This window comes from Pteronotus mesoamericanus, unplaced genomic scaffold (genome assembly GCF_021234165.1).
Source record: "Pteronotus mesoamericanus isolate MK-2021 breed Mesoamerican mustached bat unplaced genomic scaffold, CSHL_Meso_final contig_657, whole genome shotgun sequence".
Lineage (NCBI taxonomy): Eukaryota > Metazoa > Chordata > Mammalia > Chiroptera > Mormoopidae > Pteronotus > Pteronotus mesoamericanus.
This window is the reverse complement of record NW_026555229.1, coordinates 15,198,215-15,214,532: the sequence shown is the minus strand read 5'-3', so window position 1 is coordinate 15,214,532 and position 16,318 is coordinate 15,198,215. Positions and strand designations below refer to the sequence as shown.

The 16,318-nt window shown below is 36.5% G+C and overlaps 1 protein-coding gene across 1 annotated transcript in view; it reads right to left on the bottom strand.

The window, feature by feature from the left end:
• The window catches only part of TRUB1 (TruB pseudouridine synthase family member 1), a 35,196-nt gene that overhangs the window by 4,614 nt on the left and 14,264 nt on the right, over positions 1 to 16,318 (bottom strand). Inside the window, exons 4-6 of the mRNA XM_054581577.1 lie at positions 10,683 to 10,764; positions 2,188 to 2,260; positions 728 to 867 (exon numbers count right to left, since the gene is read on the bottom strand). Coding sequence (XP_054437552.1) covers positions 728 to 867; positions 2,188 to 2,260; positions 10,683 to 10,764 — 295 coding nt within the window. The remainder of the gene's footprint in view (positions 1 to 727; positions 868 to 2,187; positions 2,261 to 10,682; positions 10,765 to 16,318) is intronic.

The window sequence follows — 16,318 nt, the reverse complement described above, 5'->3', positions numbered from 1 at the left end:
TTTAGTATGTACCATGACATTATGAGTAGGATCAACCTAAGGAAGCCTAAGAATTCAGAAGAACTATAGCTCGTATACGTTCAGGGCTTCAGCTACTACTTTCTGCAGGTAGGAGATCATAAAATTTCCAAACAATCAAAAAAAATTTTTGGTTGTTAAATTTATTCAACAAATTCAAATCGATAACCTGAATTAAAATTCACCCCACATCCAAGAATACATTTTTGCCTTACGCGTTATTTCCATATTTTCATAATCTTTAACAATAACTTGCCGGTAAAAAAGAAAATTGGGGGGAAAAAATCATTCCACTCCTAGATTTCTTGTCCAAAAAAACTAATAATGCTTTGTAGCGAGAAGACAAATTAACATGAATTTTAAAATATTATGTAAACTATGAGATACTAGCCAAGATGGGGGAACAAGTATCCATAAGTTAATAAAATTTAAAGTATGAAATTTTGAAAATATAGACTCCTTACCTACTTTTCTCCACTGAGATCTAAGGTATAAAAACTCAGCCTATTTAGAAAGGCGTTTCTGAACCTCCAGCTGTAGGTATTCTCAGTAAGTGTGTTATCAAAAAGGTATTAACAAATCCGAACCTTAAATTTGAATTTTAAAACTCTCTAATACCCTAGAGATCCATTAAAATTACACACAATTAACCGAATACAAAATAAAGGTACATTGTAAATACAAATGATTTCAAATCTCTCACTCTTACCTAACGTGAAAAATGGCGGCTGGAATTTCTGAAGGGAGAGACTGTACACAGTCACTGGCCTGGCGGGTTTGGCTTCTACTGCTTCACCTCGCTTCATCAGAGTTGAAAGTCTCTGTCCGTCTTTCTTTAACGCGGAGTAGCTTGTGAGATGAGAGCGGGAGAGAGGAATTAGGGAAGAGTGAGAGAATAATTCCAGACTACAGCACAGCAAGGGCGCCTGGCAGCCCTCTAAGTGGAAAACCCTTCCCCAAAATGAACGAGTTATCTCTTTTAACCTACCCCACCACGGCGTCAGGAACAGCGCTCCTAAATATCCTGGAGCAAAGAGAGCTCAGTCTGCACCCAATGAGCAACCTTGTCAACTTCATTCTTTAACCATCTTCCTAGAGATGGTCTATTGGTGTCTTTTAGACCTGATTGAGGCTTAAGGGCACAGGGCCTCTCTGGGCTCGAGGATCTCAGCTATATTTCCTTGAAACAATTTCCATTCTAATAATATTCATTTTCATGTAAAAGTTACCAAAATGATTCTGAAAAGCAAATAAGCAAATAATCTACTTAACAGATCTTAGCTTCAGGCGATAAAATCTTATTAGACCACAAAATCCTTGGAACAATCAGAGAAAAAAAATTCGATAACAGTTCTTATAAATATAAATATGCTTAATTTATTTTAACAATAATCATCCAAAATAATGTTTACTCATCTCCTGCTAAAATTTTTAAACCTTTACCCTCGAGGTAAAATTATGAAGAAACACTTTCCCATAGCTATTTCAATACTGAAAACACCTATTTTTATATACAAAGTAAATACTAAATTCTAAAAGAGTCATCAATACCTTATCCTGACACAACATACAGCCAGTCATTTTTTAAAAGAGTGATTTGTCTGAAATAGCATTGTGCACGAAAAATACGGCTCAGTGGCAAATCAATACCCTTATACTTTTAATAAGTTCTAACTCTCATCTGAGTGAGAGAATTGTGAAGCCTAAGATTCTGAGCCCAAAAGGAACGGTCTCAAGACCTGAAAGGAAGGACCAACTGGGCTCTGAACTGCAACTTCGACACCTACACCAGCCTGGACCAGTCTCTTCACAGCGGTTCTGGGAAGTGACATCGCTTTGCTCCCAAACCGCCCCGACGTCTGGGACGTCTGGAGGTAGAATCAGAAAACGGGATGAGCACAGAAGAGCGAAGGTATCGGGGTGTGGCGACACCCAGGCCCAGCGGACACCGCAGCGCCGCGCCGAGGCCGCGTCAGCAGCCCGGCCTCCTGTCCGCAGCAGGCTCGCCTTCCCTCGGTCATTTGCTAGGTCGAATTTAAAGCCTGCCTCAACGTTCATAAAAAGGCATTTTTTTTTTTCATTAAAGTGATGTTATCCATTGGAAAATAAAATTAAAATAAAATTAAGTAAAATTAAATAAATTTACTCAAATTCAATACTTAAACTTACAGGGGAGGCACCTGCATTATATTCCCAGTAAATTTCTGTAAAATGCCTTCAATATCTTCTTGTGTTATTTTATCTGCCAAAATGAACACAAAAAAAGTGACACTAAAACAACCACAGAAGTACATGCATTTGCACAGCACCAAAGCTCTGAAAAATTCATTACAAATTTCTCCAACCAAAGCGTATACTCTAGTGTATGTTTTATAGGCCAAATTCAATCTTTTTAAGATGAATAACATAGATACATATTCATGAGATAAAAGGGGACAAAGTCTTATATTGTCTAATATTAAGACTAAATTTACTTCGCCTCCATTTTTTCGCCAATAAAAATGATTCAATCATCTCAATGCATTTAGTCAGTTCTTACCAATGGCCTTTAGAAGACCTTAGAAAATGTTGCATTAGCTACAGAAATGGTCCTGCAGTGACCAAAAATAAAGTGATCAGAAAGTAGGAAAAAACCCGTAAGTTATTTTCTAAGTTTCTCCAGGCATCAAATATTATAAATAACATAATGCAATAATGAAAATTATCAAGTATTAAACACATTTAAAATTTTACTGAATAGATTTCAGAACTGTTCTATGGTATGGTATAATTTTTACACACTCGCATTTAATTTCGTCTCCAAGCACAGTTGTATTTATGTGTTTCCTTTCCTTCCTTTGCTGCTCTTGCAATTTCTCTGTTCTTTTAAATGAACATTCTCAATCAGAAGTCTGGCTTTCATCTCAAAAATAAGCCAGAGCAATAAGAGATTACTTACATACATAGCAAGGATTTTAGCATGATTACTAAACATTTTGTAAACAATGATTTTAGAAAATTTGAATGAAGACGTAAATAAAACTTTCAATATCTGCTACTTAGTCATTTTCAGCTTGTTTGATACTTCTTCAAACAAAATGATGCCATATTAATGTACAGTTCTATAATCTTCTGCAACTGAAAATTGTAACACGCTGAAATTTGATATTTGGGATTTTTCAAACTTACAGATAACTATATATCTCATATTCGATAACAAATTAAATTATAGAAATATTCTATAACTTAGCTCATAGTCCATGGAAAGATATTACAATGCTTTTTCACTTTGCAGGAAATTTATTTAAACTTTTTTTCTGATATATTTGATTTTTTTTGAACAATATTAACAAAAAATGATGTGCTTTCATTTACTCTTCTAACACCAGAATAAAAATTAAAAGACAGCAGGGAATACTGTATCCAGATTTCAATACCAACCCAGCAAGACAGCCTTAACCTCACTGTGACCTTGATCCTTGCAAGCGAAAAAGGAACAAAAGACCAGAATCCACTACCGTCTCAAACAGAGAAGAGCTACAGAACTGAAAAGAATCTCTCCAACACCTAGCTGCTCCAGAAAAGCAGATCTCAGGCTATTCTGCTCATGCCATTTTTCAAACAGTAATAGCTCATGATAAGGATGAGGGTTTTTTCGTGAAAAAATTTTACTCCACTGCAACATTAAAACGTAATTACTGGTGGCACCTCCGTTATGCAAAACTTCCAAATCCTGACACCATCCCAGCAATAGGTAAAAGAAATGCCATTGTTGATAAAATTGCAATAGTTCATAACTTAGCAACACATTGTAAAAGTAAGAAGACACAGTTTTCTCCCGCCAGGCTGCTCCCTCCACTGCCGTCCCTGCTCTGCGCCTCCTTTGTCCTGCCTGGCTGGCTCTTTCACTGGCGTCCCCCACACTAGAAGGCGAGATGTGCTCCCCTGCATCCTACTTCTGCCCCGGTGTCTCTTTCTCTGACTTAACATCTCAGGCATTTATGGGTTGTGCTGTTCATTCTGCAATTAATCATACGCATTTTTTAACTTTACAATGAAATTCTAAGCTCCTTAAAGGCAAAGACAGCTTCTCTTCTTATATAACGTCCACAATTGCGGTAGCTCTCAAGGCAGTCTTGCTGAATTTAATTCGCGGTGGAATAATAGATCTCAAGGTCAAAGGGGCATTAAAAGTGACCTAGGCCAATCAGTCATCTGATATGTGAATCACCAAACAAAAAGCCTATGCAGAAAGCTATTTTAAAATAAAACACAATAAATGTTATCAATAAAAATGATATTCACCACTATATGACTATGTAGTAGCATGTTGGCTCTATTTAAAACATGTGTTTAGCTCGATCCAAATAATAATAATTGTCCCTGTAAGAATAAAGATTCTACCTCCACAGGATTTAAAAACAAATGGAGAATAAAACCTCCAAAGCAAGTATACCATATAACTAGCCCAAAGAAGTACAATTGGTAAAAGAGATGGGTATGATACAAGTGCCACAGGATTCGGGTAATTATTCTTTGTTTAGCGAATTGATAAATCATCAATGTGACAGTATTCACTGGAAATTAATTTTATAAAGTCATTCTCAAAAAAATTAATTTATACAAGATCATTATTGGCTTAAAATTTATTGACTCTTCCAGTGAACTCACATGATAGTTGGTACTTAACTGAACTCTGAAGTAAAAACAATATGATGGAGTTAAAAACAATCCTCAACCACAATAGAGTAACTGTTACTGGACCAGCTCTGCCACCATAAGCAGCTGTTAAATTGGAAACATATATAATAAACAACTATTTTCAAACATTAAACTACAGGCAGCAAGCACTGTAATACTCCCTGAGAGAAGGGAAAGAAATAAGGTGAAGCCCACAACCACTCGCTTTGCCTGGAGGTGCTTTCTGAACTATAGTGCAGAGCGGGGAATCCCAAACAAAGCCCGTGATCTCACTGAACAGAGAATCGGCAGCAGCTGGAATCTGAGAGGACCACACAGATGTCTACAGGGCTCCAGTCGAGACTTGGCTCAGTTCCAACCTGGACATATATACAGTGAGCTGCCACAAAATTAACCAAAGAACCAGTACCAAAGATGTTTCAATTCCAACCATCTGGAATGAAGAAACGCTGATGAATACCCGAGACATTCACTAAACAGACCCTGGAGAAGCCCTGCTTCAGGCGTGCTAACCTAGGACCTGGCAACGGTCTACGTTAGACCCACCCTAACGGGAAAGCTACACAGAAGTGACTAGAATTAGTGAGTTTAGCAAGATTAGAAGACAAAAGACCACTATACAAAAATCAACTCCATTTCTACATACTAGAAATGAACTTATCAGAAATTAAACATTTTACAAACCTAATTATAACAGCATCGAAATGTGCTGTTATAAGTATCAAAAGTTAAAGATCTGCATATTGAAAAACTACAAAATATGGCTCTATTTTTGTAACTTTTCTCTAAATTTGATAGTATTTCAAAGTAAAAAGAAAAATCATGAGAAAATTACTATAACAGCTTTATACCAGTAAGCTTGAAAATTTAGGTGAAGTGAATAAATTCCAAGGTGAAAAATTATCTAGAATAACAAGAGAAAAAAATAAAAAATTAAGTTCCAACTCATGATAATCTTCCTAACAACAACAAAAACCCTCCAAATGTCTACTAGTAAATTTAACCAACCATTAGAAAAAAAATGCCAATCTGACACAAATTCTTCCAAAGAATAGAAAAAAACAGAATATTCCGCAACCTACTTTATAAGGTCAGCCTAACCCTGATATCAAAACCAGTCAAAAATAGTCAAGGATATTAAGAGAGAAAAATTACAGCATAATCTTCACTCACAGGCAAAGATGCAAAAATCCTAAACTAAATGTTAGCAAACTAAATCCAACAATTTATATAAAGGATAACATATCATAATCAATTTGGGCTTATTCCAGATATGTAAAGTTAGTTTAATATTTAAATAAGGAAAAAAATCAACAGATACAGAATAAATATTTGATAAAATTCAATGTCTGGTCATGATAAAAGAAAAAAAAACCAGCAGCAAATCAGGTCTAGAAGGCAACATCTTTATTTTGATAAAACTTACAGAAAAAAAGAAACCTGTAGGAATAAGGTAGAAAGACTTGTTCTTTCAGATATCGAGGCTTATTCTAAAACTACAGCAATTAGAATAGTTTGGTCTTAGCACAAAGACAGCCAGACAGACCAATGTGACAAAATAAGATTCCAAACACACTCATGCCTATATCATGCTTGATTTGTAACCAAGGACTGGATAAATTATACAAAATTAAAACTAAGAACTTCTTTTTTCCAAAAGACACAATTAAGATAGGTAAAAGACAAGCCACAGAGGAGGAGAAAATATCCTCAACGCATAATAACCAAAAGAAGTACACATATTAGGAATTATATTAACATCTTTTATACGAATCAATATTTTTGGGGGGGGAGAAGGAAACTCAATAGGGAAATAAAAAAACTGAAAAAAAAAAAAAAGAGCAAGAGACCTAGGGAATACATAAAAGAAGATAGTTAAGGAGCCAAAAACATGAATCAAGTGCTGAATTTCATTAATAATCAAATTAAAACCACAATGAAATACCACTATTTACCAGAATGGCCGAAATTAAAAACACTGTTACCATGTGTTGCCAAGGATGCAAGAGGAACACTTATTTATTGCTGGTGGAAATAAATGCAAAAAAAAAAAAAGTTATGCAAGCACTTTAAAAACTACAAATTTCTAGCACAGTGAAATTTCTACTTATGTTATGACTTGGCAATTACACTTGGGTATGCTGCTGTATCCAAGGGGAGTGAGTTCATGTGCCTACCAAAAAAGACCTACAAAATACACACAGCAGGTTTACCCATAAAGCTCCAAACCGGAGTCAACCCAAAACTAGTCTGTCAGTATAGTGTGTGTGTGTATGTGTATGTGTGTTCACACACACACACACAAATCATATATATACACATACATATATATTAACACAATATGGATCGTTCACACAATGGCATAATATACAGCAATAAAAAAAAATGCCAAAATACTGATGCACGTAACAAAATAGATGAATCTCACATAGATGAACAGATGAATTGTACTTATAGAAGAATCCACACACCAATACATATTGTTTTACTTCATTTCCTACGAACTTCAGAAACAGGCCGAACTACACTATTGTTCTAGAACTATCACCACAGTGTTGGCAGTTCAAATCGGGATCTCCAGAACAGTGACTGGAATGGCGCGTCAGAGGGGTTTCTAGGAACCTTCTAGTTCCTGACTAGATCACAGCTGTGTGCATGTTTGCTTTAGGACAGTTCACTGAGCTGTAAATGTGTATTTTCTTCACTTTTCTTTATTTGTGGAATACTTTATAATATAAAGGTTTAAATACAAACAAGAGGCACCATAAGGTAACTGATACCCAGCTACACACGAGCCACCTACAGTGTTCCCTATTTGTTCAAATCACAACTTAAGACTCAGTTCAACTCCCCGACGTCCTCCGGGAGAGCGGGCCGCCACGCCAGCGTCCAGGAGGAGCCGCTCCCATTAACATTAGCAATGCCCACATGAGAGACCTTGGTAAAACCCTGTCTTGGGACTAAGGGGTGGGTGGTGTTTAGAACAGAGCATTAGCATGAAAGACCAATTTCCTTTTTCGTTTCCTGCCTCCCAATAAAAAAGCCACAAGAGGGACAGGAAAGCCTATTCCCAACTCAGGAGCAGGTAGACCTTCACAGAAGCCTAGCCCACCTCTAAGGCAGCCCAGGAAGTCATGTCTAGGGTCCTGACCTAGCAAGGACAGGTGGGCACAACGAAGACATGTGCCCTGAAAGACACAAGCAATTGTACCTGGGGCTTAATGCCCTCCTACGTAAGAGATGTTGGGAGAGGGCAGTGCGCGGAAGCCAGGGCGCCGCTCTGCTTTCCTGGGAGGGGTCGCAGTCCTCTTCCTGCGAGTGCCGCTATCGCCTGTCTTATTTATTCACAGAGAAACTATTTTATTCTGCATGCCACGCGCTGTTCTAAAAGCCAAAAGTACAATGAGGACCAAAAGAGGCATGGTCCCAGCCCCATAGCTTAGGGATTCACATGCAAATACACATTTATAAGTGGTGAAAAACGCTACTTGGGAATAACAGAAGGTGTTATGAAAGAGAATAAAGGAAGGGACCTGCTAATATGGCTGGATCTTTGATCCCACTGAGCCAGAGACTCGTTTTCTTACTCCTCTGAGCTACCTTTCAAGCCACCTAAAATAGTGGCAAATGGAAGCATTTGCCTTGACAGGACACAAATGACTTAAGGGCATTCATTTGCCATTTACTACACATTACCTTAGTTACATTATCCATTCGTCAGTTGTTCTCAACAGTTCAGTGAAGAACTGCATTTTTTTGTTGTTACAACAATTGAATAGGTGATGCTAGATACCTGTAACTGGCACATGGTAGAGCACAGTGAATTGTCCTGTATACCGCGTGACTTTTAGTTGTCTGCCAGATGTTTATGGGGGTGAAAGCCTGTTTATTATCAATCACCTGAAGCTAGAACCTAACTCCATTTTCCACTTAAACACAAAGTGTTTTTCTACTGTTTTTTTCACAAATTGAATTTTCCAGTACTAAGTCATATGACACTCTTCTTATCAGTCTGCATTTGTACTTTTGGCATTTACAATGGTTTATGAATAAGTGTGTAAACATCTCACTACTTCATTAAGACTTCCAGTATAGTAGTATCTGTACATTTACGTACTGATGTGCCATTTTTATTATAAATTACTTTTATTTCTTCTTTATATTCCATTTACTGTATAATACTGATTTTTTAAAAACATGTAGGTAGGTTAGAATATCTCTGAATTTTATTTCAGGACAGTAAAGAAGGCACTGCATAATATTGGTTATAGGTCTCAGTCTTAGGTCCCAGAGGGTCGAGAACCTAGGTGCTAGCTCTCCATAAGACAGAAGTCCCTGAAGGACACTGGCTGGGTTTTATGCTTATTTATTTTCCCTGCGGTACCTGCTATATAGCAGCTTTAACAAATAATAAACATTTGCTGATTTACTGAAATCACACAGAAAAATCATGTCAATCAGCAACATTCTTTCACTTTCTGGAACCACAAATATCATTCAATAAACTGTGAGGACCTTTCCACTCTTAAGGCCTAAAGAACATTAGTTTCTCCACAACTTATTCCAACATTTTAATGAGATGATTTTAACAAATGATGTTGTTTTAAGACAAGCAAATGAGGCTACACATTATACAACAGAGACTAGGTTTTTAAAATTCCAAAATGCTGAAGGGCAGGGAAGAAGGGTATGTTTAAGTATTTTCATCACCCTGGTCCTCATCTAGAATCCCCTACTCAATGAATGGCACCATCGCGTAACCAGTAAAACCTGAAACTTAGGTCGTGGTTGACAACGTCCTCTCCCTCACTACGCCATACAATCAGCAAGTCCCACCAACTTTACTTCTTCACTGTTCTTCTGATTATATATGTACTGACATCGTACCCTTTAGTATATTCTGGGAATCTGATGCTCTCCTATTGCCCTAGGCTTCTTTAATCTTAAAAACCTTCTGGTTGAAGATTACGGTTGTGTTTCCACTAAGTGAGGGTCTGCTATATATTTCCTAATAAAAATATTATCAATAATAAGTCCACATTTCTTTTTAAAATGACTCAAAATAAATTGGTGATTTCTCTTCTGATTATGTTGTTTGATTAATCAAGTAGAATACTAAACTACATATAAATAAATATTAACAGGTCAAGTACAGTGACTATGAATAAGAAAAAGGTTGGTCTCAGTTCTGCAGCAACGTGAAATGTGTAATGAACGAGAACACGCAACACAAAAACATAGGGAAGCCAGATGCTGGACTGCCCGTAGCTAAATTAAGAAGTGATAATATTAAACACAGGCAAAGAAGCAAACAAACAGAAAGCCCATAGATAATTCACAATTGGTGACATGGCAATGTAGGTGAACTGACTGTACGAAACTGCTGCATTATAAATAGCATGAGCACTGGGAGAGTTGCTAGGAAACCATCTCATTTATCTATCCTTTCTTAAAATAGTAAAAAAATAAATAAATAAAAGGAGTAGTAGAAAAATTAAGGTTCTCCTTTATTTCCAGAGAAATAGCTTTCCTTTTTTATGTACTCTAAAAGCAAAGAAACATGACTGGTTTTAAAGCATTAAACCTAGCACATTTATTTCGACAGCTAAGAGGTAAATCTAAAATAAGTAAACAAATAAACAAATAATTGCAAGGCTTGGGTAAAATCTAACAGGAGAGTTTCTCTGTTTCTCATTTACTAGAAAAAATATCCTAAATCCTAGCCTCAAATGTTTTTTTGGAACGGGCATTATTTGGAAGAATTCTGAACACTGTAAAAGTTGACCATGGGAAAAGAGGCAATTATAATAAATCTTTATTAACAAACTCTTGTCAAATAGACAACATAATAAACCATTATGACCTTATTAAAGTAAAAAATGTACTGAAAACTACAATCACTAGTAGTATGATGTTAGAGAATTCTGAATTCACAGAATCTTTTCCTAAATGTTAAACACGAGCACTTCAGATGAACTGCATACCGTAAGGCTTCTCCTCTGTGACCTTCCCAGTAGAGTCTAGCGTGTCGGTAGCTCTCCCCAGCTCTCCAATGGCAATGTACCTCTAGGGGAAAAGCAACAAGGGTGGAACACAGGCCGTAAGGTAAAGAAAAGCCATCGAGCATGTCCTTAAAGTCATACCGAAGTTTACTAACACTACAAACTTGATACAAAACAAAGGCAAACATGATCAACAGCACATATTCGGTTAGCGTTTGGTATGTGGGAAGCGTGTGTGTAAACTGAAGAACATGCACAAATCTCCCACACCAGCCACCAGGACAAAGATAATTGTGGCCTATACACACACTGTTATTGCAAACAGATTTCTAAACCCAGTTTTGGTTTTGAAGAAAAATGCTCACATATACTTATGGGTAGAGAGAATGGTACAATAAACCCCTACGTGGCCATCACAAGATTCAACAATTTTACCACACAGACAATTACAGCTGATTTTAAAATAAATCAATTTACTACTTCTTCTATCAAATACTAAGACTAATCTTTGTAACTTGATCACACGTTTAAACAAAAGCCAAATATATAGTTCTCTGAAGGGAAAAGTCACTTCTAAGCACTGATCATTATTCACAAGTGAAGAATCAGATCACTCTTAGTTAACTGAGGTTTGTTTTACTACCCATGTCAGGGCATACTGTACTACACGCTCATACTCCTCTCATTTGGTCAAATTCAATTCTAAGTGGAGCATCACATGAGATACTGTGAATAATAATGCAAGGAATAGAATTCCCACTAAACATCATCCGTAGCTATGTGAGCAATTTTTAAAAGAAGCAGCTCAAATACAGTTTATTAATGACAAGCTTATTATACTAGTAAAAGGACCAGAGACAAAAATGAAAAAAATTAAAACTTCAAATTCTAATAGGCAAGCACATGTTTTGTATCAGCCTCAGTGCCCTTTTCTGAAATCGCCTTCTATTATATAGCTCAGAGTTTTGTTTTGTTTTGTTTTCCCAACACAATACAGAAGGGAGTGTTCTAATGCATTTCAATGAACTTTTAAAATTTTTCACTAATAATGGCAAAAATGAGTTTCTGTAACCTAACAGTTAGTCTGATCACCTGGAAGGCCCCGCGTCTGCTCCTCTCTTTTGGAGCAGTCAGCCTGGATGAGGCAGGCCCTGGGAGAAGCCGGGCAGGGTGAGTGGGAAGAGCGCAGATGCAAAGGTCTGAACCCGCACTCCACACAGTTGGCCACGTGGGTTAAGTTGGCCTTTCCTGTTGGACCCTTGTTTTCTTTATCTTAAAATGGAGACAATAACAGTACCTCTTGAAAAGAAGTCGAGCTTAGAACAACAGTACCTGACCCTGGTAAGCAATAAAAAACAATACTAGTATTGATACTATATTTTTTTTTAAAAAAAGGTACAGTGATTCACACTAACAGTGCTTAGAGTGACTCGTCCAGTTACAGTGAGTTCCTGTAAGAAACAGTAAAGCATATAAAATAATGCTCTGATTTTTGTCTTAGTAATCTGTCTAGTTGCACAAGAAAAGCACTATGTAATTGTGAAGTTCACTTTGTCCTGATATTTGTGCTATTCTGCTGTGAACAAGTTTTACCCAGGAACCTTCCCGAGTATGCAATCAATGCTCGTTAGTCTCTGGACTACAGGTATCTTATGCCTTAGCATATGGTACCTCCCTGACCTTGAGCCCCCTCTCTTCTCTGAGGCTCAGACCTCTCTCAAAGCTGCCCTGGTAATCCACCCCATCTCCCAATCAATAACACAACCCTGCTGCACAGTTAAGAGGAGGTGCTCAACTCAAGTTTCTTACAAAAAAAGAATGAAGGCCTGTTATCAAACCCACATTATATATTCATTCATTTACTAGTATATTCATTCAATCATGTTTCCTAAGGACTGTGAATATACAAAGTATTCTCCTACATGATTCTGAGAGATACAAAGATGTATATACTAAAGAGTCCCCTGCCTCTAGAAGGTTACACTATAACAGGATGAGACATCAATAAAGGTCACCTGCAGAGGGGACCAATATGATGGTGATAACAGATAGCACTGCCTGTTCCCAGCAGTTTATCTTACTGAGCTCTCACGTCATATTGCTTGGCATGCAATTACCTACAGATGTTCATTATTTTCCAAGTACATTTTATACACTGATCTTTATCTTGCCACATTGTAAACTCTGTTACCCTGGATTTTGCGTTGTTCTACTGTGTTTCTGTCTAGATGGAAAAGTTCCATCCACATGGCTAAATAAGTTCCTATGTGTGCAATTCTTCCTATTTCCCCATAGTTTTGGACATCCAGATTGTACCTGCCAAATGTCAAGTCCTTCTAGGTTCCGCAGCTATGCTGAATCTGGCCACATGCTGGATTCTCATTAGGGAAAATAGTACCTCAACCAGCGGTTTGCAAACACTGTGGTTTCAAAACCCCTGTCAACACTTGAAAGTTATTGAGAAACCCTGGCACAATTTCTTTTTCACATGGATTCTTTAGTATTTACTATATTACAAATTAAAACTGAAAAAATGTTAAAACACTAATACACATACACATTCTTTTAGCTAGCACAGCCATGAGATCTTCGCTTACCAGGTAACTTCCGAGAAACTCCCCTGAGTACTTAGGAGATTGCAAGTCAAACAGCAAAGCTATGACAATTGTTTTGACTTCAAAAGACCCCCTAAAAAAGCCTCTGGAGTCCTTGGACCATATTTTGTGAACTATTGACCTAAGTCAGTGATTTTTCAACCTTTTTCATCTCATGGCACACATAAATTACTGACATTCTACATCACGCCAAAAGAAATACACTTTTTTTCCAATCTCACATTAAAAACAGGTATAATCATGATTCATTCACACCAAACAGCTATTGTTGTGTTGGCTGTTGTTATTTTATTATTTGACAATCTAAGGGAAAAGAGGTCGGCACCCCTGGCTAAACAGTTAGGTATTGCATGTTTTAAAAAATCTTGCGGCACACTGGTTGAAAATTGCTGACCTAAGTCATACCTGATTTCTAGCTATTCCTTGTCTTGGCACTTAGCAGTAATTATGTTCCAATTATGTACAATAATCGACAAACTACTAGAAAAATCTACCCAGAGAGTTGAACCTCCACTGAAACAAAAGCCTTACCACCAAGAAGTTATGGGATAGAAGAAAACAGACATGGGCATTTATACGCACAATCCCACCACTTTATCTAACAGGGTCTAAAGTATTTTTCACTAAAAGTTTTTACAAACTCTAAAAGGGTTTTAGAGTTGTTTATGTTCCATGATACATATCTGGAAATTGCTAATTCTATTAATGAATTAATTACAACATAATTCCACTACCACAAAACAAATGGAGGTTCTGTAGAATTTTTAGAGAAGTTTCCATTGAACTGTATGTTCTTTGGGATTCGTGGTTTCTTGCTGATACTAATGTTACTGTGCTCTCTACTTCACTCATCCTCAAGCTCCCTGAATGCCACTGGACAACTTTAAGCACAAACTGACTTTTGTACTCCTCTGGAGAAAAGAAAATGTTTGTATTACAGAAAGTGTACATAATTATTTCCATCTCAACTAGGCACTGCTTTTTCTGTTTTGATTTTGAAAGCTTGTGATTCAGTTTCACAAAGGGATATTATTTAGAATGAAGAAGAACATTAACAAAAAAAACCCTACCAAACCCAAAACATGTGACTTTGAATGCCTTCATTAATAAAGAGTAGTTTTGTACAGTTCTTAAGTATAAGCCCTTCAAAATTTTCAATATAGTACTTATGAAATTTATGACTAGTAATAGAATGTAAAGAAAAGGTATAAACTAAAGTAACTTCTGGAGAAAATGCATTAGAAATGCTCAGATCTTGGAGAGTTGACTATGTTTCACAGGAGCCTTATTCAAGTCATCCTTCAGAGCTGATATTGACTTGTTACCCTAAAAATGCTACTGCACACTTGGGGTACATTACTGTCCTTTGAGCATATCCAGAGTGGAAAAATTTGTAAACCCAAACAATAATATTTGCTCAGCTATTGGAGGAGATACAAAACTGCTTTCAGAAGAAATGCCGGCTTTGCCTACAGGTACTACTATACTATAGTGTATCTCCACAAAGATATAGGAACAGCCTTATTTCTGGAAAATGTGAGTTAGAGTCTTTCTATGGCATCAGTGACTTCATAATAGAACAGCAACTTTTCCATCTGCTCATCTGGTTTCTAAAACATACATACGTAACCAACTTTAATCAGCAATACAGAAAGTGAATAAAGATAATATTCCAAAACCTCATCAAAGTCTGTTACTTCAAAGTATATCTGCTATCCAGCTTCTGCTCAATGAATGGCTAACAGAAAGGGTAATTTAGGGAATACAGTAAAGGACTATGAATCCACTGCCTTCTTCTAGGTAATCTACTTTCCCAATTAGGCCAAAAGGGCACATTTGCCTTCTTCCGGGAGCATTTTACTTAAGTCATATTTTATACAGATGTACATCTGTTGTAAAGCTATTTTTGAGAGGTATCATCTATCTGATTCACTCAATATCTCTCACTGGAAGAAATTTCTTTCTGACTTCAATGTCCAGAGAAACTCTCTCTCCCTTAAAGAACTGGCATGCTTCCTGTTTCTGATGAGTGCCATGTTTTGCGCAGGCTACTAGAAATCACAGATAGAAATGAAAGGAATGAAATGAAATGTATTCGAGATTTCCAACAGGTATCTATGGGACGTGCAGTTAGAGAGATCCAATAGGCCTGGAACTCAGGAGAGAGATTGGGGGATCTATGAAATACTTGTAAATAGTAACAATGGCATTTATTGAGCAACTTCTGTATACAAGGCACTGTACAGGAAGCCTACATGCTTTTTATATACATTATACATGTAATCCCCAAAGATAATGCAGTGAAAAGATAAATGACAAGAGAAATAGCAATGTTTTTTGGTTCAAAAGAAAAGAGTGTTAGGTCATGTTCAATTAACAATGTCCCTAATAATGACTGAATTTTGAGGAAAGGGTGGATGTGATGTTGCTGAAACATGAACATCATATATCTGCCATCCTAGAACTAAACATTTTTACTCAAGTTAGTTCCACCCTACACACACTACAAGTCTAATTCTCTGTGATGCAAATAATTTATCTATAAGAGTAGGAAGTGGAAAAAGTAAACATTAGGTCAGATGGTCCAAGCCCAGTAAAATAATGTATATGCATACATTTTTTAAAATGAAATATGAAATATCAAGAGTACATGGTATATAGGGTTAAAGTTGTGGAATATAAAATTTTTGTTTTTTATACATGTATGTGATATAGGGTCATGACATAAAATGAATTTGTTATTCGGGGTCTTGGAGAAAAAAGTTTTGAAAGCTACTAAATAATGGGATCTGTAAGGTATCTTGGAATGCTAAAAAAAGTATCTATTTTTAAAAATTTAACTGTTTTTAACAAAAATATAATCTTTAACACTTAAAAGTAAAATTTAAATAATTTTTCAATAATCTAAAATTAAAAGTATAAAAAAATACAAATAGCTAACGAGATAATAATCCTATTTTTGAAATGTGAAGCACCCAAGAACTACTTTTTGTAATAAGATAT